Source organism: Ambystoma mexicanum, chromosome 2p, assembly GCF_040938575.1.
Source record: "Ambystoma mexicanum isolate Mex_15411 chromosome 2p, UKY_AmexF1_1, whole genome shotgun sequence".
In the NCBI taxonomy this organism is placed as follows: Eukaryota; Metazoa; Chordata; class Amphibia; order Caudata; family Ambystomatidae; genus Ambystoma; species Ambystoma mexicanum.
In genome coordinates this window covers 955016598-955041605 of record NC_090923.1, presented here as the reverse complement: position 1 = coordinate 955041605, position 25008 = coordinate 955016598, and the positions used below count along the sequence as shown (strand labels likewise).

The 25008-nt window shown below is 47.1% G+C and overlaps 1 protein-coding gene across 2 annotated transcripts in view; it reads left to right on the top strand.

Annotated features, from left to right (window-relative positions):
• Positions 1–21860, top strand: part of RECK (reversion inducing cysteine rich protein with kazal motifs) — a 55939-nt gene extending 34079 nt beyond the window's left edge. For both annotated transcript variants that reach the window (XM_069644740.1, XM_069644741.1), the window contains exon 2: positions 17850–21860. In XM_069644740.1, coding sequence (XP_069500841.1) covers positions 18353–21238 — 2886 coding nt within the window. In that variant the 5' untranslated portion in view covers positions 17850–18352 and the 3' untranslated portion in view covers positions 21239–21860. The remainder of the gene's footprint in view (positions 1–17849) is intronic.
• Positions 21861–25008: the final 3148 nt, after the last annotated feature.

Sequence of the window (25008 nt, the reverse complement as noted above, 5' to 3'; positions counted from 1 at the left end):
TCATGCTGTCAAGTTCTAGCTTTAACAATTTGTCACAAAACAAAATAGTCTTAGTAGTTAATTCAAAATTGATTCCGGCTAGATCAAATTCCAAATACAGATATTCCACCGGGAGTGACAGTGGCAAACCAAATAGCTTGCGCAGAACACCTGCTTCATACCTTTTTAAGTAGGGTTTATTATCGTTTCCCCAAATTTCAATGCCATAAAACATGATTGATCGCTCTTTTGTGTGATGCAACAGCAAGATTGTTTCATAAGACATATGACGTTGTCTACCTACAAAATGTCTAATTCTATTAACTGTGCTACTCATTTTAACTTGGTCACCGACCAATGAGTATCCCATTTCAAGTTGTTCTGCATGTGGATGCCTAAATATTTATAGCATACTACATTTTCTAATTTTGCACCATTGAGGGTACAAATAAGTTTATGGCTCTTGTGGGAAGTCGGAGCAAAAACCATTGTCTTACTCTTTTCATTGTTAATCGCTAGACCATTTATTCCTGCATATTTACCTAGGGATTCTACTAGGCTTTTTAGTCCTCTAGGTGTGTGGTCTATAAAAACCAAGTCGCCGGCGTAAGCCAGCCAACTGGTAGAGTGTCGACCCACCTTAACAGGACATAATATTGAATTGGTAAACTCAAGACCCAAGTCTGAGAGATAAAGGTTGAAAAGGGTGGCAGCAACTATACACCCGTGTTCGACACCACAGCGATCGACAGAGGGGTGGATAGGCTGCCTTCCCCATCCAACCTTATCCTAACAGAGAAGCAACAACATCTTCAAAAGTTCAAGTGGGATATTCCGTGTAATGAGTTTTTTTCCATAGTCTGCCTCTAAGGACTAAGTCAAATGCGGCAGAGAAATCTATGAAAGCCTCATAGACCATAGCATTCCAGCATTCCCATGCATAGTCAATAGATGAAACCAGTATCAACATATTATGTGCAGTATTGCATTACTTTTTTATAAAGTCCATCTGATTGGGTGGTAGTATCTTTTTAGCACGAATCCAATCATTTAGCTCAATCAAGAAGACCTTAGATGATACATCGAGCATGGCTAGCATGATGCGATAATTAGTGGCCAAGTTCCACTGACCTTTTTTACCAATGCATTGCAGATAACATCAGGACTGGAAGCCTGGCAGGATTTATTTAAATGCCTGATGATATCTGCAATGTCATCTGGAGATAACTGACAAATCCAAATGCCTTTTAAAAGAGGAAGAGGAACATTGTCGAGTTCAGGAAGACGAAGGGTCTTTGCTATACGTATCTTCCAATCAGGTTCAGTTACTCAGATGGCTAAGAGATCACGAGGTTGAGCATCATGCATGACTTTCCAAAAGCGCATACTACTTTTTCAAGGGCAAGCTGGGCATTACACGTGATTCTATAGGCAACTAGTAATTTATGATATGTCAATTTAAGTGACCTAATGTGGTTGCTTACTTCACTAGGAGATAGTGGTTTAGTATGATGGAAAAGTGCATTGCTTATGGATTTCCTTAACTCCCGCTTCGCTGCAGCTATTTCAGGATCGTAAGTTACTCGTGTATCAGTCTTTCTATTGCTTCTCTCTGCGTTGCTTTTGTAGATACGATGGTCCACCAAGGAATGTTTAATCTGGGCAACCATCTTTGCAAAAGCAAGAACTATGTCTTTACATTGCTCACCTGGATCTAGTTCATAGCATCTACTAAAGGACGTAAGCAAGGTATGCGAAACAGTAGTAGCCTTTTCTATTTTGGCATCATTCCAACGGATTCTATTGCACTGTGAGTTGGTAGAGTTCACCATTAGTGGCTTTTATGTTTCGCTGTTTACAGCTGACTAGAGGTGTCAAAAAGAGACATTAAGGAAAGTGATCACTTTCACTCCGAGGAATAATTGCCATGTCTTTAACTAATTTCAAACCTTGCACATTCACAAACCTATAATCCAGGGTGGAACTGGATTACCATTTACGCGGGTATAAGCCATAGGTGAATCCCCTAGGCAATACCCATTCAGGCACGTCATTCTATACCCATTCAGCAGAGACACCCACTTTTTCCCCTCTGCGGGCAGCAGCACAAGAACCAATAGTTGGCTCAGACTAGTAGTTCTCACACTGGTCAAAACTAGAAAATTCTATTAAAGCATTGAAGTCGCCTACTAGTATAAGTGGCAGTAATTTATGGTACGTTTTAAAGATGTTGGCAACTGCTGCTACATTCACTGTGGTGACTTATTTGGAGGATCATACCCATTTCTCCAGCATGGGGTCTGGTATGGATTCACATGCTCATGAATATTCCCCGTCGTCAGGCCGGGAATCCTCGGTATAGAAAAAATCAGTATCAGTTTCATTTCTGATCTGTCTTTCTCAGTAGTAACCAATCACTTTTCTCTGGGTCATACTGCCCCCAGCCAATGACTGCCCTCTCCCTAAGCCCCTCCCCTGGCAGCCATCCTCAGATTTTTACCGCACGTTCAAGTGTTGGGAGTCCTCGTGCTTAGCTCTCGAGCTTTTGCTGCGTTTTCGCACTTTTTTCAGGAGATTTTCTCATTTTTTCGGTTAAAAGAGCCTCAAGCTCCACCGTTTCTTCTTCCCATCAACGGGGATCCGTTTCAGAGTTTTCTAAGATTTCATCGAGTTATGCTTTTGGAGGATTCCAGAAGTTCCGAGGCCTACCCCGGACATGGCCCAGGAGAAGGGGAGCTCCACGCCCGGGAAGCTATTCAGGACCGGCCCTGGATGCCAGCTTCAGAACGTTTTCAAGGAGGACGAGCATTCGTTATGCCTCTACTGTCTCCATGAGGACAAGACGCACAAGGAAAAGGACTGCGTGTTTTGTGGAAACATGTCGGAGCGGACCATGAAGGATCGCCACCTCCGTCTCGCCAACTGGCTGGAAGGTAAGAGCCCGCCAGGTGAGAAGAAGAAGTCCGAGCGGTCTTCTAAGTCCTGTGAGGGTGCTCCGGTGACGGGGGCCCAACAAAAGGGGCCGAACGGTCGGGCTCCTTGGCTGCTAGGCAGGGCGCACCCTCCCCGGCGCCATCGACCACGAGCCAACGCTCTGGCTCGGGTAAGAGGGAGTCCGAGAACCCGGCGAAGCTTCTGGAGAGGCCCCGGTCGATCTCGAAGACTCCGGCAGAGGGGGAGCGAGGCTCGGACCCTCCCCCGAAGGTGAAGGCCCCGGGCGTACAGAAGGTGACGTTGGCCGTGATTCACCCTGCTAGGACCTCGATTGAGGATGTCGCCGCGGCCCTGGCACAGCCTGTGGAGGCTACACCAGTGGAGGCGCCCTCAGGTACCAGAGTCTCCCTGCCACCGCGGAGGGGGGAGTCTTTCAGGCCCATTGGGAAGACCCCCACGAAGTCCTTGTTGGAAAAAGGGGGTGAGGGGGTGGTGGCAGTCGTGGATACGGACACGACCTCTGAAGAGGAGCTCATCCAAGTCGTGGAGGAGACACAGTCCATCGGGAGGGATCCCGACGAGGGCGACGGTGACGCAGACGAGGCTCCTCAAGAGCCCTCGCGCCCGTCGTTTCCGGCGCCGCAGGACACCTCGGCGGCCATTTTTTCAGCCATCCAGTCCTTATGCTCGGAGATGAGGACTAGGTTGCCCCTTCCCCCCCAACGGAGTAGCCTGAGCCAGACCCGACGGAGGATCCGGAGCCGGGACCTTCGGGGAGCCCACCGCCTAAGAGGAGGATGCATCCTAGGCCTCCTCTCCCGCCTCTGCGGCCTTCTCTGCCTTCCCCCCGGTCCACTACCCACGGGAATGATACAGGCATGGACACGACTACGACGGGTACTGATGACGACGGAGGCGACGACGGGACGTGTCCCCCGTTGCCCCCTGCCCGGGCGTCTCCGCCCGACGAGATTGGATCCTTCCATGCAATGATCTCCAGGGCATCCAAGCTCTTCCAGCTGTGCCCCGAGGAAAAGGAGGGGTTCCTTTACTAGCGGCGCGAGGCTAAAAGGAAGACGGTCCTCGTCGTACTGCTTCTTGATGACAACTGGGATGAGGGGCTCGCCCTCAAGAACCCTGCCACGGCTCCTGCGAAGAGGGACCGGTACGAGAAGAAGTACCGGGTCCCAGACGCTGCCCCCTTGTGCCTTAGAGCGCAACCTACCCTGGACTCGGTCGTCTCAGCGGAGGCCAAGAAGAGGAGGAGGGGGGGGCCATCGGCCTCGACTTCAACCTCCCCTCCAGACGGCGAGGGTAGGAAACTGGATGCAATGGGACGACTGGTCATCTCATCTGCAGCGACGACCCTCAAGGCGGCCAACACCCTGGCCATCGTAGCCCGCTACGACAGGGAGTTGTGGTTTAAGATCGCCCCTCTGTTGGACTTCCTTCCGGATGCCAAGAGGGCTGAGGCCCTGGTAATCTTGCAGGAAGGTGAGATTGCCTCGGACCACGCCATTATGGTGGCTACGGACATCGCTGACACAGGTTTCCGTCAGTTGGGCAACAGGGTTTGCCTGAGACGACGAGGATGGCTCAGGGCGACGCATTTCTGCCAGGACGTTCAGACCAAGGTTTTGGACATGCCCTTCGATGGGAACAACCTTTTTGGCAAGGCGGTTGATGAATCCCTTCAGGCGATCAAGATTTACATGGAGACGGCCCGTGCACTGGGGGTGCTCCAACAGCGACGGCCGTCCTTTCGGAGCTCCTGAGGCAGACAGGGTGCCTCCAAGGGAGCCGACAGCAGCTCCTCTACTTACTGTTAAGCAGCAAGGTCTTCGTCGCAGGAGGCCTACAGGGGACGCGGCAAGTCAGGTGGATCCCGCCGTCGTCGCCAAGGTGGTCAAGGAGGCAAAGCGGCCTCCAAGCAGGATTGAACCGTCCGTCGGGTCGGGCCCCCGCCAAAGCACCCCGGTGGGAGGCCGGCTGACGAAGTTCATCGGCGTGTGGGAGTCCATCTCCACCGACCGTTGGGTGCTGGACGCCCTGGCCTTGGGGCACGCCCTCGAGTTCCAGAAGAGGTGCCCCCGCATTCCTCCCGTGGCCAGGAAGGAAAATCACGTCCCTCAACTGCTGTTGGAAGTACGGGCGATGCTCAGGAAAGGTGCCATCGAGCTCGTCCCGAAGAGGCTTCGGGGCTCCGGAGTTTACTCAAGATACTTCCTCGTGAGGAAGAAGACAGGAGGATGGCGTCCCATCCTGGACCTGCGACGACTAAACAAATACATCAAGGCACAGAAGTTCCAGATGTTCACCCTCCAGCACGTGCTGGGACAGCTGGAGGAGGGCGATTTCCTTTCGTCGTTGGATTTGGAGGATGCTTACTTCCACATCCCTATTCTAAAGAGGCACCGAAAGTTCCTTAGGTTCGTGGTCAAAGGGCGGCACTACCAGTTCAAGGCCCTCCCGTTCGGATTAAAATCGGTGCCCAGGGTGTTCACCAAATGCCTAGCACCGGTGGCGGCGCGGTTGCGCCTGCAGGGGATCCACGTCTACCCCTACCTGGACGACTGGCTCATACGGGCAAGGACAAGGGAGCTCGCCGTGGAACACACTGCGAAGTCCATCCAGCTGCTCACGGACCTGGGGTTCTCCATCAACTTTCCAAAATCCCACCTGGTCCCGTCGCAAGTCGCCCTGTTTCTGGGAGCACAGCTTGACACAGTGGTCGCGGCGGGCCTCACCGTCGGAGGAAAGGATAAGGACCATCCTAGGAAAGGTGCAACGTCTACTTGCCACGGACGTGGCCAAAGTGAGGTCTATCAAGTCCCTCCTCGGAATGATGTCCTCCTGCATTTATCTGGTGCCCCATTGCAGACTTCGGATGCGGCTCTTGCAAGAATTCCTCGACGCCCACTGGATCCAGATGACGGGCAGCTTCGAGGACAGGATCTCGCTCGACGAAACGTTCCGTCAGGCGATACCATGGTGGGGTGTCCGCGCTCATCTGACAGCGGGAACAGGCTTCCTAGCCCCGGCCCACCAGGTGACGGTGACGACGGATGCCTCCCTGGAAGGTTGGGGAGCGCACACCGGGGGCCTCCACGCGAGAAGCCTTTGGTGCTCGGAGGAGAATACTCTCCACATCAACATCTTGGAGCTCCGCGCAGTGTTCTGGGCCCTCGGGTCCTTCCTTCCGTCCCTCAAGGGCAAGGTGTTGAGGATCTTCACCGACCACACCACCACGATGTTTTACATTTGGAAGCAGGGCGGATCCAGATCCCCTGCCCTGTCCAAGGAAGCCCAGGATCTGTGGCATTGGGCCATCGCACAAGGGATGTTTCTGGTACCCTTTCATCTGGCAGAGATAAAAAACACCACCGCCGACTCACTCAGCAGGGAGCTGCGCTCGTGCCACGAGTGGGAACTGCGCCAGGATCAAGTGGACCGACTCTTCTGACGATGGGGCGAACCCCAGATCGATCTCTTCGCGACGGCGGTGAACTCCAAGTGCCGGAGATTCACCAGCAGGTTTCCCCAACCGAGGAGCATGGGCGATGCTTTCTCGTTCCCCTGGGACGGCCTGTTCCTTTATGCATTCCCGCTGTTGCCGTTGCTGCTCCGGATCGTCAACCAGCTCAAGAGGTCCCGGTGCAGGATGATCCTCGTCGCACCGGCGTGGCCGAGGCAGATCTGATTCCCGGACCTTCTGGACTTGTCCGCGTCCACACCAGTCAAGCTACCGACGGACGCGGATCTTCTCTCCAGAGAAGGAGGCGCCTTTCTTCATCACGAACCATAGTCGCTGAACTTGCAGGCCTGGCTCCTGCAGCACTAGAGTTTGGAGGATACGACATCCCGGCCGACTGCAGAGAGGTTCTTGCAAAGGCCAGGGCATCCTCAACTCTCGTGCTACGGACACAAATGGAAGAGGTTCTCTGTCTGGTGCCGAGCACAGAAGATTAACCCTCTACGGATTACGGCCCCTCAAGTATTGCCGTACCTACTGTCTTTGGCCAAGGATGGCCTATCTCGCGCCTCCATCAAGGTACATCTGGCTGCCGTCTCACGTTACACCAGAACTACAGGACGGGCGTCCTTGTGGTCTCATTGTCTGGTGAAGGAATTTATGAAAGGACTGTTCCAATCATTCCCGCCGGTGAAGGCCCCTGCCCCGGCGTGGGAGCTCAACGTGGTACTAACTAGGCTCATGGGGGGCCCCATTCGAGCCTATGCATTCAGTGCCGTTGAAGTTTCTGTCGTGGAAGACAGCATTCCTCGTGGCCATCACCTCTGCACGACGAGTGGGAGGGATCCAGGCCCTGTCTTGCAAGCCTCCATACTTGACTTTTCACGACACAAGGGTGGTGCTGAGGATGCACCCCTCCTTCATGCCCAAGGTGCCGTCGGACTTTCACCTCAACGAGCCCTTGGTGTTGCCAGTTTTTTTCCCGTCGCCGGCTGAGAGGACTCTGCACTCGCTAGATGTGGCTAGAGCGCTGAAGTTCTACGTGGACCGCATGAAGAGTTTCCGGAAGACATCACAGCTGTTTGTGAACTTTGGACCTGTGAATCAAGGGAAGGCCCTCTCGAAGACTTCCATTTCCAGATGGCTCTCCGGCTGCATCATGCACTGTCACCGGTTGGCAAACCGACCGCTGCCCGGCCGACGAGAGCCCATTCGACCAGAGCGATCGCTGCTACTACGGCGTTCCTGTCTGGTGTGCCCCTGCTCGACATCTGCAGGGCTGCTACGTGGAGGTCGACGCACACCTTCACGAGATTCTACTGCATCAACCGGGATTCCAGGGAGGAGTCCAGAGACGGCCAGGCAGTGCTGCGCAACCTGTTCGCCTAAGGTGAGCCTGGTGAGGAGGTAAGAGTTGCTTAATGTTGAGTTGTTGTATTGCTTGATATTGAGCCTTGTGTCACCTCCCGTAGTTGTGCATGTGTATACTGCTATGTATTCTTATATTCATGAGCATGTGAATCCATGCCAGACCCTATGCTGGAGAAGGAACAAGTTACTTACCTGTAACTGTTGTTCTCCAGCATGGGTCTGGCATGGATTCACATGCGAACCCTCCCGCCTACCCCTCTGCGGCTCTTCCCTTGGTCATACTGCCACTTCACGTGCTACCAAATCTGAGGATGGCTGCCAGGGGAGGGGCTTAGGGAGAGGGCAGTCATTGGCTGGGGGCAGTATGACTCAGAGACCAGTGATTGGTTACTACTGAGAAAGACAGATCAGAAACGAAACTGATACTGATTTTTTTCTATACCGAGGATTCCCGGCCTGACGACAGGGAATATTCATGAACATGTGAATCCATGCCAGACCCATGCTGGAGAACAACAGTTACAGGTAAGTAACTTATTCCTTATCAGGACCAAACGCACTAACAGAGACGCAGGTCAGCTGCTTGTACAGTAGATACTGAGCTATGCATTGCTTTCAATGACCAAGGGGAGGCAGCTGATATCAACACCCCATCCTTCAGATGACCCTTGGGTCGTTTGACCGCCGCTTTGCAGATAGTTGATCGCCCATCAAAGTCAACCAATTCACTAAGCCAAGTCTCCTGTAATGCGATAAAAGTGTAATTACACAGGAGCTCTATGAATCCGCCATCGCTAAAGATGTGTGCGAATGCCTGAGTATTCAAAGACATCGCGATTTGAATGTCATCGTGACATCTGGGTAAAGTGTGTTTTAAGTATTGCTGGAAGCCATTGCCAATAGCCATTTTCTACATCGTTGGTGGCTGGCTGAGAGGGAGTGGGATGAGGACAAACGGAGGCAATCGATAATTTAACAACCAAAGGTTTAGGCTGGGTAGCTTGAGTTAGTTGCTCATTTGTGGCAATTGGTTGACAACTCATGCTACATTGGTGGTGACAGCAAGAATTTAATGGGGAGGCGGGGTGGGAATTGCCTTTATGCCTACTGTACTGTGACGTTGTTTCCGCATTTAGCGTTCTTGTTTGGGTATTCTGCGGTCCCGCTTTTCCACCATTAGATCGCAACTTAGTGCGAGGTGTCTGAGCACTAGATCTCAAGTATCCCATTTTATAGATGGCATCTTGATATGACAGAACATAATCTAACACATATGTTGACCTAAAACAAATATTAGATTGACTATGGTCAACTTGGTCAACCATTAGAATGTCTTTAGACACTACACCTCGTAAAGGAACAGTGGTGTGAAACAAAGTCAATACTGCAGTGCGAATGGTGGTGTCCCAGTTGTCGGAACCATTTGCAACTGGTGTGCCTTGAGCATGTTCACCTCTTTCTGATTAACACCTTCCCTTTATTTGTTTTACAGCAGGGGCTGCTACTTGTCCTCCTGTAGGGGCCCACAGATTCAAGAGACACATTTGGTCAGAGTGCCCATCACGCTGATTGCCTAGTGGCTTACTAGTAATCAAATTTTATACAGGACAGGAAGTTATTGCATCATTAGGTCCTACACACTTACAATTACTTACAGATGGTATAGATGATACTAATAAGGTTTAATTTGTGCTAGGGACCCCTAAGTCTCTTTGTGGTACTACAGCTGGTAAAGGAGTCACAACACTAGCTTTCTGACTAGCCCTCTGTCGCCTGGCAGATTACATTTGATTATGTTTTTACTAGTTGGACATGATTAATACACTTATTGTTCAAACTGAGTTTAGCAGTAAAACTGTGAGGGGTTAGTTGAGCCTTAGCGGGTGGACAAAATACAAATGGCTCAGTGTTAGTACTTTGGTTTTGTACATACTTCCTCCCTCGATTCTCACTCTTATCTATCAATGTTATAAGTAAACGTTCAAATGCTAAAAGCATTTCATTGGAAGTCCTGCTGCGGGTACTCGTATTACTTCCTTTCCGAGATGTTTTACAGTGTGGGCTATCGCTATCTTGTGAGTCTTTACCTGGGATGGCGACAATAGCAAAAACTCTATCCAGAGTTGGGCTAATAGGAAGGAGAAAGGGAGTTAGGGGGCACCGCCAATCCTTGAGATGCTGGAGAGTGTTCTCTATGTGCAGCATTAACGGCTTCCTAGATATAGGGCATTGCAATAATCCAGTTTTGACAATATTAGAGCATTGGCGAGGGTGATACAGCTTGCTTCTGTTAGATAAGGTCTACAGGCCCTGATAAGTTTGCCTGTGTAGGCCGTGGAGGAGGCCAGAGAGTTAACCTGTTTATTTAAAGATATGGTGGAATCAAGATAAAAACCTAATGTTTTTACCTCATTTACTACTTTGATTATATTGCCATCTATGTTGACTGAAACATAGTTGGGACTTTGTTTTTTTAGGTTGGCTTTAGATGCAAGGATCAGTATCTCTGTTTTATTGTCATTCAGGCAGAGGACATGGGATGCCATCCATGCCTGAATGAGTAGGTATATTTAATTTACCAAGGCCGTATCCTTATCAAAATTGCCCGAAAGGGGAATGAGGTTCTGGGTGTCATCAGCATAGTTAGTGTATGTGACACCCAATCTGTCCAATTTGTTGAATAGGGGCTTGGTGAATATAGTATACATGGTGGACGAAACACAAGAACCTTGTGGGACACCGCATGTAGTTTGGATAGGGTCAGCCAATGCCGATGGGGAGAAGATACTAATAGTCCTATTAGCTAAAAAGGACTGGACTCCTGCTATTGCATCACTCGAGAAGTGGGCCACCGACGCTAGGTGTTTGCACAGGACTGCATGGTCCACCAGCTCGAAGCCTGCTGACAGGTCTAGGAGGAGTAGCATGGCAGTTTTGCCATTGTCCGTTAGCTCGTCTATTTGGGTCTTTTAGATCAATTAATGCCGTTTCAGTGCCATGTTGTGGCCTGAATCCTGATTGGCGAGATGGTTGGCTTCAAGGTAGTCCTGAAATTGCAGGTATGCTACGCTGTCAATTATTTTAAGGAGAAATGGTACCGTGGTTATGGATCTGTAGTTGGTACGAATGGAGGGGTCGAGCGTCTGTTTCTTGAGGAGTGGTAGAACCCAAGACTCTTTGAGGTTCATTGGGACAGTATTAGTTTTGAAGGAGGCATTAATTAGTTTTGAGATAAAGTGTGCCAAGTCTCTCGCTGCGTCTTTAACTATTTGGGCAGGACAGTTGTCACCTTGACAGTTAGATGGCTTGAGTGATGGGATGATTTTCTCAGTTTCCTGAATGGAGACTTTGAAGAAACTGAAGGGTACTGGCATGTTAAGGATTTCGGAGGGAGTAGAGAGGTGTGACTCAGTAGGTGGTAATGAGGCTTTATTAGCAATTTTTATTTGAAGGGATGTTATTTTGCTAGATGGGGCATTTTGGATGCTCGTTCACCTTTTTGTGTCCTTTGGTATGTTGTGGAGAGGGGGTATGGGGGATTCTAGTTCCCAGAGGATCACAAATGGCTCCTTGGTGTTGGAGCTAGCTTTGGAGATTGTATCATTGAAAGTATCTTTTTTGGTACAAATTATTTCTTTCTTGTTTTTGTTTGCCAACTGGGCCAGTTGCAATTTTAGTTTTTCTCTGAAGGGGAGTGACGCCAGAGGGATTGTAGTTTCCTTTTCTGAAGTCTTAGCTCTTTGAGGTATGAACCAGGCGTTGAGGTGAGCCTTGGCTCTTTGAGGTATGAACCAGGCGTTGAGGTGAGCCTTCCGTTTAATTTTGCAAAGCTTAGCTTGCGCAATAGTATCTAAGGCATTGGTCATTGTGGTGTTAAGACCTCTACTAAGAGGTTTGGGTCAGAGTTACTTGGTAGCGAATTGAGGGATGGAAGGAGATGCAGTAATAGTTTGTCAGATGTGATATTTATTTTGTATCTGGTAAGCAGAGGTGGTGCCATTGCAGCGGCTTTTGGCATTAGTTTATATATTGTTAAAGAGAAGTCTATCAAGTGATTATCTGTCCAAGGTTGCGAGTTTTATTCATGATGGTGGTGGTGCAGTTTAGGTCAGCTACCCAATCAAGGGTTCTTTTATTGTGGGTAGAGGCGAGGACTTTTTGGGTGAGTCCATATTCGGACAGGATAGTCGCTATGGATTGTGCGTGTTTATCCTCAGGGTCATTAAAGCCTAGATTGCAGTCACCCAGCATTAATATCTGTGATGACTCTTTAGTATTGTTGGCCAGCAGGCTAGATAGATCATCCTCAAAAGTACCAATAGGTCCGGGGGGTCTATATAGCAGGTAGATGGTTAGTGTCCGGTTACTAGATATAGGTAGTTTGGCCATTAGCAGTTTGCATGATTTAAGTGGTCTTGGGGTGCCAAGTCTAAGGGCAAGGCTTGTTTTCGCTATATTGGCTATGCGGCCCCCTGTGGCATTAGATGTATCCACTCTAAGAATCTTATAGTCGTCTGGGATAACTAACATGAGGGCAGGACCGGCTGCATCGTGTAACCATGTTTCGGTGATCACCAGGAAGTCCAAGTTGTCAGACGATAGGATGTCTGCTATTTCAATGGCGTGTGCCACTAGGGATCTTGAGTTGATCAAGGCTCCAGAGATGGTGGTCGGGTTTTTGGGTTCATGGGAACTGGTTGGTCTGGGTTGGTTTGTTTTGGTGTTGGCTGTTAGTATGGCGGTGTATGAAGTTCATGATTTTGGGTAGGGCCTCATGAAAAGATTCTATCAGTGAATCGTGGACAAGGCCATAGGTATTGAGCTTATGGTGGGTAATTAGATTTAGATTGATAGTTATTTATTCTAGGCTCGTAGAGTCGGGCGAGTCCAGCACAGATTCTGTTGTTTCTGTCTGGTAAGGGGCAGGGTGAGGCTTTGATTAAGGACATTATTATGTAGGGTAGGATTAGTTGTCGTAAATACGGCCGGTTCTGTCCTTTATGCATAGTGTTTATTCTGTTCCAGGTTTAGGTTGGTCCAGTGAAACAGGTAGGTACATTCGGTGGCAGTGGTTTGGGCACAAAACAGTTTGTCTATGGAATAGGCTGGTCCAGTAAGAGCTAGGCAGATTAGGTTCACCGAGTGGGTTAGTCCTAAATAGTCAGGGAAGCTTGATTATACAAGAAAGGCTAGTACAATATATGCGTGGTGACTTAATTTCACGAGGTAGTCTAGTCCAAAATAAACAGGGCAGCTTGATTACACAGAAGGCTAGTTCAGTATATGCATGTGAACTTGATATCACAAAGATCGGCTAGTCCAAAATAAGCAGGGCAGATTGATTACACAGGATGCTAGTCCACGTTCGTCCCCAGTATGTATGTCAATTACGTAATTAGTGGAGGAAGTGTGATATAATGGCTATGTAAGGAATATGGTGGGTGATATATGCATACTCACATGGAGAACCAAGCAATTGGACCATTTAGAATACTAGTTGAGCATTATACGCAAGTACGCACAGACAATGCTCACATGTGTGCAGGTGCCATGTCAAGTATAGGTGTACAACGTATAAGTCGAGCGTGGATGGTCGCAGTGGGTAGGACCGGGCTGCTTCGTAGTTTCAGTAGGAAATGTTTGTTTGCTGTTCAGGAAGCAGGCGGAGTTCAAGCAGCACGGGTGAGTCGAGCAGTGTATCAGCAAGGAGTAGTCTACCGTCATACAATTTATGCAGGCAAGGAGGGGTGTGTTTCACCACCGTAGGTGTGGGTGTTTGGTTGGGTATAGAAGTCTTTGAAGTTATGTTTGTATGTAGTGGGTTATGTTCCGACGGATGGGGATGATTGGAGTTGTGGGTGCTGATGGGGGGGGGGGGGGTGCAGGTGGCGCATTAGGTCAGTGCCTTACCGTGAATGTGGACCATCGGGCAGCATGCCAGGCCTTCGGCACCTCCGGCAACGACAGACTCGGACAGGCAGTTAGCCTTAGTAGACGCCCTTCGTAATAAGGCCGGCTCGCGCCATCCGGTGTCGTGGGCACAATAAAGTATAGGAAACGGCCCAATCAGAGCGCAACTCTAGTCAGCCCTGTTGCTAGGCAACAGTAATCAACACAAGGTGGTGGCCATTTTGCGCAAGTCCTCGTGGTGGTAATGATCCAAATGAACGAAAATCAGATGATCTGGATCGCTGGACATTTGATAGAATCCTCTGCCATCATACTGATTTGGGGTAATATACACCGCATCAAAGAACCACAGTTCACTGAGCTTTAAGGTATAGAACATAGTGCCATTTCTCCAACATTAGCCCGTAACAAAAGGTTGTTAACCAATTTAGAGCCCAGACAACTAAGTGAAACCTGCAGCTCGTTAGTGACTGTTATAGCAGCATTATCAGCATTATCAACATTATCACCATCGTAAGGATTCAATAATGGCACTTTCTGAAAATAACTAGTTATTTTACTTGTAATGATTTGTTTCTCAGTTTGGGAGATTATCTTGGTTGAACAAACACGTCGGCAGCGCCATTTCAGCTTGTTCTGCTCCTTTCCATGAGCATTTTCCAAAGTTAAATCCCCCATCTCTTTGATCTAGCTACCAAGTGCCTCCATAGTAACGTACATGTGCACCAAGCAATTATTCTAGAGTCTTGAGTCACAGATTCCTGCAGCCAAGTTATGTAACGCAGAGGTACAGCAACCACATTGGTAAATTCAACCCACAATTCTCAACATTGAAAAGTAACGATAACTAAACACAGCATTCGCTAGCAATGGGAGCGGCCAGAGGTATCACAATACAGCCGTGCCTAGTGTACTGCATTCGTCGTAGCTATCAAAGCAAATCTGTGGTATCTAGAGAAACTAAGCAGACAATGATTGAAGTGGACAGAAAGGGATTACTTACCCAATTGTCCAGTAATAATAAACCTTGCGTGTCGGCACACAAACGACACACAAGTGAGCCTCACTTATGGCCTCGCTTACGGGAAATAGGAAGGATGTCAGCAAAATACAAAGTTTGCGAGTTTGATTGAATCCAATATAAATGAGCCCTCACATCGAACAGCTAACAGCCAACCCTTCTAGGCACTTGCAGTGCGCGCGCTGGTGCATGCGCACGCCTAGTTTTAAAGGGTTGTTCAAATTAGGGGCGGAGCCTAATCGATAAAGACAAAAATAGAGCGTATTAGCTTCTATTAAATACTAGTAGGGCAGCAATGCAATATAAAGATTAAGTGTCCCAATTGTCCCAAAGCTAATATTCTGGTAAAATGTCAGGAGCTTCTTGTTAAAGCGTACCACATTGAGGGATCCGCAATGCTCAGCAGTACAGCTGCGTTCTTCCCAGCCAACAGACAATTCTAGGCACTTCCGCAGTGTGTGCCTTTTATCTGAGATGGCCTTGGCCCCCCACTCATGCCCAAGCAATGGATGTGTAGTGCGCTTTACTTTTCCAAAATATCTGCTTACCCGGGCAGGGGCTGCACACACAGGTGACAACTTTCATGCACTGCTCCGCAGCCTAGTGGCTCAACTCACAAGTGAATATCAATTGGCCAGGTCTGCAGGAACATATGAAATTAAGTGCTCCCCGACATTTCAAGATCGACCATTGTACTCATTTCATTTTAGCGCAACTCCAGTCTGTAATGTGGAGGCTCAAACTACATTATGCAGTGCGCGTTACCGGCCTCCACTGTAATTTTAGCCAGCCCACACGTTTTGAGCCAGCGGGTTCAGCCAAGGGACGATTTCTCAGCCTCCTAATATGAGGCTGCTATCAAAAAAAAACGGGTAAATCAGGTTCAGCTTTAGATTATATAACCTAACACTATAACAAAGCAGAATGTCAAGAAAAGTACATGGTACCATATATAATAATATAATAAAATATAAAAATGCCAGCTACTATCTATGTTGAAGAACACAGAGTTGTAATCAGACAGGAATTGTATTGGCTTGTTTTGCATGTAAGTCCATAATGAATGCAAACAAATCTACTTTTCCATAAGAAAATCGTGAATCCCTAAAAGCGGCCGTAGCAAATAGAACTATGCATGAATGTTGGTAATTTTCCGGGTCTGGAGAGGCAGATATGCCTTTTGAGCTCAGGGTCCCAGAGGTTTAAATGATTTAACCATTTTAGTTCATTGTACAAAGAAGATATGGTATACTTTAGCAACTTGGCCGATTGTATAGAGGATTATCAATCAAATAAAGAGGGTGTAACACTTTTACGTTTTCTGTAGAGAAATTTAAAATCAGCATTTCTAGCTAGTCCCGGGCCCTGATAGGTTGCTCATAGATTAATTTATAGAAGAAATGTCTGTTTGGGTGCCTTACTTTTGTCTTTTGTTTGATACAATATCTAAGTTACGAAAATGTGCCATTATTTTGGTTTACTGCTGAAGAAGTTACACTATACAAAAGGGGTGGAAGCCAGTCTGGCTAACTACTGCCCAGTTTCCCTTATTGAGCGTGCCAGCAAAGTGTATACCAAAATGCTTTTGCCTCACCTTGAAGAATGGGTGGAGAAAACCAAAGTAATTAGCTACTTGCAAACGGGCTTCCGAAAAGAGTTGGCACGGTAGATAAAGGGTTCAGGCCCTCATCACTTTACCAGAAATATGTCTTAAAAAAAAAAAAGAATACCTTTATGTACTTAGCATAAATTTGAAGACTGCATTGCATGGAGTACCGTGGAGGGAACTTTGGACATTTCTGGCTGCTTCTAATAATTAATCGCCATTACTTGGAGCAGTAGTTGATCTTCCTTGTCTTTCCAGTGGAAATCGGCATCATAGAGGGCTGCATCCTTACCCTTCATTGGTCTGTTTATAAACATTTTGCAGAGTTGACGCTACCAGCAAATGCACCAAGCCTAAAAGGAGACAGGACAGGCACACTGCCTATGCAGATGAGGCCTTGCGCCTCTCAAGAACCCCTACGCTTTAGTAAATCGCTAGCAAAAAGTGCCCATACTTTGCACAGGTTCTGTAGGCAGACATAACACTCATCAATTGTTCACAATCATGGAGCAGACACAGAGGGGAGGGGAGAATTGACATGCTGCAGCATGATGGCACCTTCAGTACGCTGTCCCCACCTGTTGTCTCACCTTGGCACGGTGCAGTATGTTGCGGTGCATTGTAGTGCAGATATCTCCGAAACTATGCATGCTAGGGCATTGAAACGTGTCTTTCAAAGACCATAAGGGGCCTCAAGTTTTGTTCCCTGCACTGAGACGGTTATAATTAGCCTTTTCCGGTCCTCCTATGACCACATTGATATTTTGCGTATTGCGGTGCAAATATCTCGGAAATGGTGCATCCTAAGGCCTTAAACGTGGGTTATCTCAGAAATGGGTTGCGTCCTAGGGCCTTGAAACGTGGTTTGTTATCCCGGAAATGGTTGCGTCCTAGGGCCTTGAAACGTGGTTTGGTATGATGTGGTTGTCATATGGGTGTTGTAGTGATGCGGCTGTGGTTGGGATGAGTTTTTGATGTCCTTATCATCTGATTGTAGTTGTATGTGGTTGTGGCTGAGGTGCTGTTTGCATGAGAATGGGTTGAGGTTTTAATGTTGATGCAGTTGGCGTGTGGATATGGTTCAGATGTAGGTTTGATTTAGATGTGGTTGTAGTTATAAAGATGTGAGTATTGTTGTGGTTGCGCATGTGGCTGTGATGTACTTGATGCGATGTGTATGTGATGGGATTTTGATGTGGTTGTGATGAGGATCTACCTGGGCCACTGAGACTATGGAGATGTTGGTAAATCCAACAAAATGAGTGTCTGAAAATGGTGTCATGGATACGTTCCAACAGTTGTTTTTCAAAGTTAAAATCCAAAATGGGTCTACCAAAGATGTTTCAAATAGATTGGCATTTTCTCTCCATCAATTTAAATCCTAAATCAATCTAGTAAAATGTATAGCTGGCAATTAACAGCACAGCATTATTTGTAATGAGATATACACAAATTCTCCAATTAAAGACAAAAACGGCCCCACAAAATATAAAACTTGAAAATGAGAAGGATTTTTTTAAAAATAATATTTAAACATTTGGTTTCTTTCTCCTTAGGTTGAGAAGGGGACGGACGTGAACACAGTGAATCGTCCATAACTGAACCAAGTGGCACGGGCCTGTCCACAACACAGCGCCCCGAAGCAGTCCTGTAAACAGACCAATTTCTGAAAAAAGCAGCCCAGGACTAGTCCATAACGCCGCGGGTCCAGCCCCGAAGAGAGCGACTCATATACAGGCCTGAAGATGGCGGACCCGAATCTCTTCTGAAAACAGTGGCCCAGTCCTGACGGGTTTAGTTACATTGCCCTATGAAACAGACCTAAACATAGCAGCGTGGGGAGCTTCTCAGCACAGGGGGCACGTTTTTATGTTGTCCTGAACACAGCTAGTCCACTGTCGAGCACAGCCCTGAGTGCAGCAGTACGGGGCATGTCCTAAACTTAGCTGGACAACCCAGTCCTTTAAACGGGGGGCCTAAGGGCTGTTCTGAACACAGATCCATTTCTTCTTACAGCAGTCGTGGCCACTAAGCCTCACGGCCAAACATAGGCTTTCGGATGGAAGTGGCGCCAGTGCACTCTCCTGGCCCCCTCTGCATAGCACTACTACTACTGCTGCTCCAGGCCTCAGGGACGCTCTCTGTGCAGTCGTCCTGCTGTAGCCATGCGAAGGAGAACCCAATGTGCCTTGATGTTTGTGAACAAATTGTGTCTTCGAAAAGTGAATCCCGCGTAAAGCATCTTCTGCAACGTGCACCCGAATATTGCCCAGCCTCCATGGTAGAAGTATGGGGTTGCATGAATTCATCTCTACCCGGTGGACCCCAGAAGTCTGATGGTTGGGTTGGCTTGGGCTGCTGTGAACTGGCCATTGCTGTGGAATGCAGAAGTGCCTGCAAACAGGCCTCTTCAAAGAACGACCTCTCCAAGGCCTGCAGGAAAGAATATGAGAGTACGCTCTTCGGCTGCATTAACAAGAATGAAATGGGCTCAGTGTGCTGCAGTTATGCTGGTCGCCATACCAACTGCAGAGAATACTGCCAAGCCATTTTTCGTACAGACTCCTCTCCAAGCCCTTCGCAGATCAAAGCAGTTGAAAACTTTTGTGCTTCCATAAGTCCTCAGCTAATCAACTGTGTGAACAATTACACCCACTCCTACCCAATGAGAAACCCCAGTGACAGTCTGCACTGTTGCGAGAGAGCAGAAGACTATTCTTGTCAAGTTGCCTGTAGGAGAATTCTAATGTCCAAGAAAACTGAGCTTGAGATTGTGGATGGTTTAATTGAAGGTTGTAAAACCCAGCCTTTGCCCCAGGACCCGCTCTGGCAATGCTTTCTTGAAAGATCCACGTCTGTTCATCCTGGAGTAACCGTGCGCCCTCCACCGTCAACGGGACTTGATGGTGCCAAGTTGCATTGTTGTTCTAAAGCAAATACTTCTACCTGTAGGGAGTTGTGCACAAAGCTGTTCAGTTCAAGCTGGGGCAGCACACAGAGTTGGCAAGAATTTGATCGCTATTGTGAATACAATCCAGTAGAAATACTCATGTTGACTTGCTTGGCCGACGTGCGAGAACCATGTCAATTGGGCTGTAGAAATCTATCTTACTGCACCAATTTCAACAACAGACCCACCGAATTGTTCAGAAGCTGCAATTCCCAGTCGGACCAGGGTGCTATGAATGACATGAAGCTCTGGGAGAAGGGAAGCATCCAAATGCCATTTATGAACATTCCTGTTCTGGATATTAAACATTGTGAACCTGAAATGTGGAAGGCCATTGCTTGCACGTTGCAAATCAAACCATGTCATAGTAGGTCTAGAGGAAGTGTAATTTGCAAGTCGGACTGCATAGACATTCTCCTTAAGTGCGGCGACCAGAATGCATTTCCAGAAGGCCACACGGCAGAAAGCATTTGTGATATCCTGTCTCCAACGGATGACTCGGATAGCTGCATTCCCCTGGATACATACCTCAAATCGAGTTCACTCGATCACATTGTAGAGGATATCACACATCCTTGCAACCCAAATCCATGCATGGCCAATGAGCTCTGCGAGGTCAACCGAAAAGGGTGCCATCTTGAAGAACACTGTCTTCCTTATTTTTGTGCTCCCGGCTGCAAGTTGGGAGAGGCGTCAGATTTCCTTGTTCGTCGAGGCACGCTCATTCAAGTTGCTATATCGACAGGAGAAGTTGGTTGCTACAAAATTTGCACCTGTGGGCAAAGCGGATTGCTGGAAAACTGCATGGAAATTCATTGTGTTGATATTCAAAAGTCATGCATAGTTGGCAGTCAAAGAATAAGCCATGGGGCTTCTTTCCGTACAGACTGCAATGTGTGTTCCTGTGTGGCAGGCCATTTGATATGTTCCACGCGTCAGTGTGTGAATGAACACCTCTCGGAAGTTGAACGCTACATGTTTACTGGTTTACCATGTAACTGTGCAGATCAGTTTGTTCCTGTTTGTGGGAAAAATGGGCGCTCCTACCCCAGTGCATGCATAGCACGATGTGTTGGACTTGCAGACAATCAGTTCGAGTTTGGCTTATGTGCTTCCAAGGATCCTTGTACCCCAAACCCATGTCCCAAAAGTCTTCGATGTATTCCAAAACGTCAGGTTTGTCTCACCAGTTTTGAAAAGTTTGGATGTAGCCAGCACGAATGCGTCCCTAAGCAGGGGCACTGTGACCAGATCCGTGACCCTGTTTGTGACACTGATAATGTAGAACATAGTAATATCTGCACGTTGTACCAGAGGGGAAAGCAGTTGGCATACAAGGGTAGTTGCCAGCCATTCTGCAAATCCATAGAGCCTGTGTGTGGACACAATGGCGAAACGTACAGTAATGTGTGTGCGGCCTACTCTGACAGAGTAGCTGTGGATTACTTTGGTCGCTGCCAAGACGTAGGCATTCTGGCAGACTATAGTTTTTCCAACGAATGTATGTCCGTTAAATGCCCGCCCCTTTCACCACCTGGGTGTAAACCCATCCTGTCACCAGGGGCCTGTTGCCCTTTGTGTGCAGGAATGCTGCGTATTTTATTTGACAAAGACCGGCTGGATACTTTCGCTAAAATTAACAAGAAACCAATCACCGCCTTCGACATACTTCAGAAGATTCGTCTACACATTTCAGTGCCACAGTGTGACGTGTTCGGATATTTGAGCATAGAATCTGAAATCGTCATTCTCATTATACCCACTGATAAGCACCCTAAACAATTGCAAGTTGAGGCCTGCAACAAAGAGGCAGAAAAGATTGATTCGCTTATTAACACCGACAGCCCAACCTTAGCCTCCCATGTGCCACTGTCTGCACTGGTCACATCCCAGGTGCAAGGCTCATTTGCTGTGCCTTCCTCTAGTGACAAAACATTTCCCTTACTGCTTCATCTTCTCTGCTGTGTAATAACGGCTGTGTCAAGATCATTCTGATCTAATATCCCGTGCCTAGCGATTGTAGCTACACAAAGAGCAGTATTAGAAGGAGCCGTAATTCACAGACTCTGTCGTGGGTTATTTCCTGTAACTCACAGGAAACGGTCCTTCCTGTCGATCGTTTCCCATAATCTGCCGCAATAGTGTTCTTTCTTGAATTCTGGGTTTTGCACAATGGACACCTAAAAGCAATATATTTTTGTACATGAAATATAAGAAGTACACAACGTGCAATCTGCAATATGGCCCAACGATGCCATATTTGGTTTCTGCTTTGTGGCTTACTTAATATGTCGCCGCAACACCTCTGTGGCATTACAGGACCATAATGAAGGATTACCAGCTCTAGCCTATATTTTTATGTTTTATGACACTTTATTATAAACACGTTGAATGCTTATTTTGCATTCAAATTACAGCTTTATTAGTATACGGCATTTCATATTGTTGTATCTAACATGTACAACGTTGTATTTACTGTAAAGAAAAGTTCTATATATAAACATTTCATTTCTAATTATTGTATTTCAGATTATAAAGTAGATTACGAAGAAACACATTTATACTCTATTTTGTAATTAATGTTTAAACTTCTCATAAAAACGATACCTAATCTTGAGCCTGTGGTTACCGATTCTTTTGTAATGTGTTTTTATGTACAGCATTGTTGTAATGCTCCTGGACATGTCCCCAGAGAGAACGTACACGAAATGGGGAAGAGAAGATGGGTACCTGTGTTGGCACCTCACGTACCATGCCTTTGATCCTTGGGTTTCAAAAGGGAGATTTGTAAATGAGGCAGGAGTCTTTTGAATTAAGCTTCTTTTTATGATGATTTTAGTGGCGAATGGACAATGCCTGTGAAGTGTGCTCCTTGTGGCCAACACGCTTTACTATTTTGACCCCCTTCATCTTTCCAGTCCTTCTCCTCCGAGGGTTAGTCATGTCCAGGAAACGTGCAACGGCGCTCTAACTTCTAATTTAACTAAAATAAGGACAATGCCCTGGCTAGCAAGTACCTGACTAACTGCCCCACCCCGATTCAGATGCAGTGCTGGGTGCTTTATGGTGCTCTGTATCCAGTTAAGCGCCCTTTCATGGTTTCTTTTCTGTTGCATTCTTTCTTGCTGTTCTGTGGAAAAGTCTTTCCATAACAATATCCAGAAGGTATTTTGGTTTCTGAATTTTTCATTTTAAAGATGGGACTCGCCATGCAGATTGATATCACAGAGCTCTAGCACTCTTTGGAGTGTTTTTTGCAACAGTCTTTCTTGGGTTATATTACGATGCTAGTGTGTCGGGGTGTAGCTTCTGTGGTGCTGTATATAAACATACTTTTTGTTTATTTGTCTACACATTTCTGTTTGTTTCTTAATGTTGTGCTGGGACATTGCTTTCCAGGTTCCATTCCCTTCTTCTGTTCTCCTTCCATGTGAGTGCCACTTTGTCTGGATTTTTCTCTTTTGTGGTGGGGCAGCCTTGAAAACCTGAACACTCGGTGCTTTCTGTTGGAGGAAATGGCTTTTGCTGGTTTATTCTCTGTACTTCCATTTTCTCCAAAATCTGGGGTGCTAGGGCCTGGCGGGTACAGCTTTCAGGTGGCTGCAGACCAATTATGTGCAAGTTAGATGTCATTCCTATTCTCTCCTCCATTCTTGAGGCCAACTTGCTTGGTCCAATAGCATTGGAGACTATTAACCACTGGTTTGTAGATTGAAGCTCTCTGTTAGGAAGAAGACTGTGATGACAGGCAGGCATTTTCTGCCTCTGCTCACTGGGATCCAAGACTTTATCTGTATTGGTTTATCCTTCCTCTCCAGAAAAAGCAGGCAGCATTTTTAGGATTCGTACTCCCTAGACCTCCTTCGTCTGGCACAATGGTCCAACTCTGAACACTCCGAGCCGACCTTAAAATCCCCAGGCAAGAGTACATCTCTGCCGCTAGAAGAGATGCTTATTGGCTCCCAATAGTGGCCCTTCATAATACTATTTGAGCTCTGTGGTCCTTCCCATGTACACCTCTCCTCCATATCACCAGTGGTTCTTCAGTAACACTCCTCTATTTTTAATTTAACATGTCCCTATCTATTTATCACCTGCATATCGTGAGTTAGAGGCTTATCAATGTTTCAAGTACAAATAGTATATATATATATATATATATATATATATCGGTCATCCACAACGCATATTCTTTTAGCAGAATAAATCTTTTATAGAAGGTTTTTCTCTCTGCTGCACATAGCTCTGTTAATTGCGCATTCTGCCTCATAGTGGGGGCGCCCTTCCGATTTCCAGGCCATGGCAGTAGCTTTGGGAGCAGAAGCTAGTACTCTATGCACTACTCTTTTTGACCGCCCCAATGTCTAAAAGAGTGACGCTTTCTCCAAACAGCCAAAAGGTGATCTTCAATGGACATGAACATTGAAACGCACTCTTTCGAGCTTCATTTGGGCATTTTTCCAAGAGCAGATTTTTGGGCAAGTCCAAAACGTATGTCCCAATGTTCCTGGTAAATTGCAAACAAGCCAACACTTAAATCCTCAAATACCCAACCAATGTAGTTGCTGTGGTGTGTAGTAGATGCAATGCAGAATTTCACATTTCTCTATTCTTGATGTTGATTGACCCGCCCAGAATGAAATCCCTATAGACTTCGAAATCCGAGTCACTGATTACCCCTCACTTTGCCAGTGCCTCCTCGACAGACTTCAAATCTGCAGGTACAAATGTGTTTTAAATTCAACAGTTTTATTTAGTAAAAGCCGATTGGGGCATTGAAGTCCTAAAGGGCTTAGGACATCACTAGAAACAACCTAGTATACTTGTACTAAAGTGTCAGAATGAATTAACTCCATGTGTCTCTAGGATTTAACTATGGGTGTTCTGGTCGTCCCTATGATTCCCTAACTATCATACAGTCTTTGGGTGATGGCACCCGACTCTTTTCTTGGCTTCACCCATCAGTAAGTACTTCTACCACATTCATCAGTAGGGCACATGCCAGAATCCAATATGCTCACCCTCTTGCCTGCCTGGTCTGATGAAAATGCCTTTTGCACTCTTATACTATTGATTAGGGTTTTTGTCACTGTGTGTGCTTTTGTAATTAGGGCTGAAGTGGGAGTGTTTACTCCGTATGTTTTGGATTTGAGAGTGATCATAAACATTGATGACCTTGAGACGCGAGGTGCAAGTGGAGTTGAGGGATGTGAGTTTGCTTTCATTTTTGATCCAAAGAGAGCTGATAAGTATTTAGAAGTTCAGGTGATGTGGCCCCGTACATACCTTTACAGTCGATTTCCCTTCACTGTGGGAGGCACTCGCAAATCTGGCAGGTGGACAAAGCTGACACTGTCATGTGTGGGAGAATTGTCCACCATTAAAGTGCGCATCCTTTTTAGGCTTTTATTTGTATTCAAAATGTTTCCTAGAAGGGTCCCAGGTGCTTTTTCCCCCTGATTTTAGTAAAGGTGAAAAGGGCCAGGTTCCTTTGGAGTGGGAAGAAGGCCAGCTTGTCCTTCTGAAACTTGCTTGAGGAGGAAGGAGGAAGAGGAAGGAGGAGGAGGAAGAAGGAGGAAGAAGGAGGGAGGAGGAGGGGGAGGGGGAGAAGGAGGGGGAGAAGGAGGAGGAGGAGGAGGAGGAGGAGGAGGAGGATCCATACTTTGAACTGTACTATAGAGCTGTCCAATTTAGGTTGATGGTATTTGAGAAATTCAGGGAATCGGCAATGGGTCTTTTAGGAGAACCAGATGTTGGCCCCATAA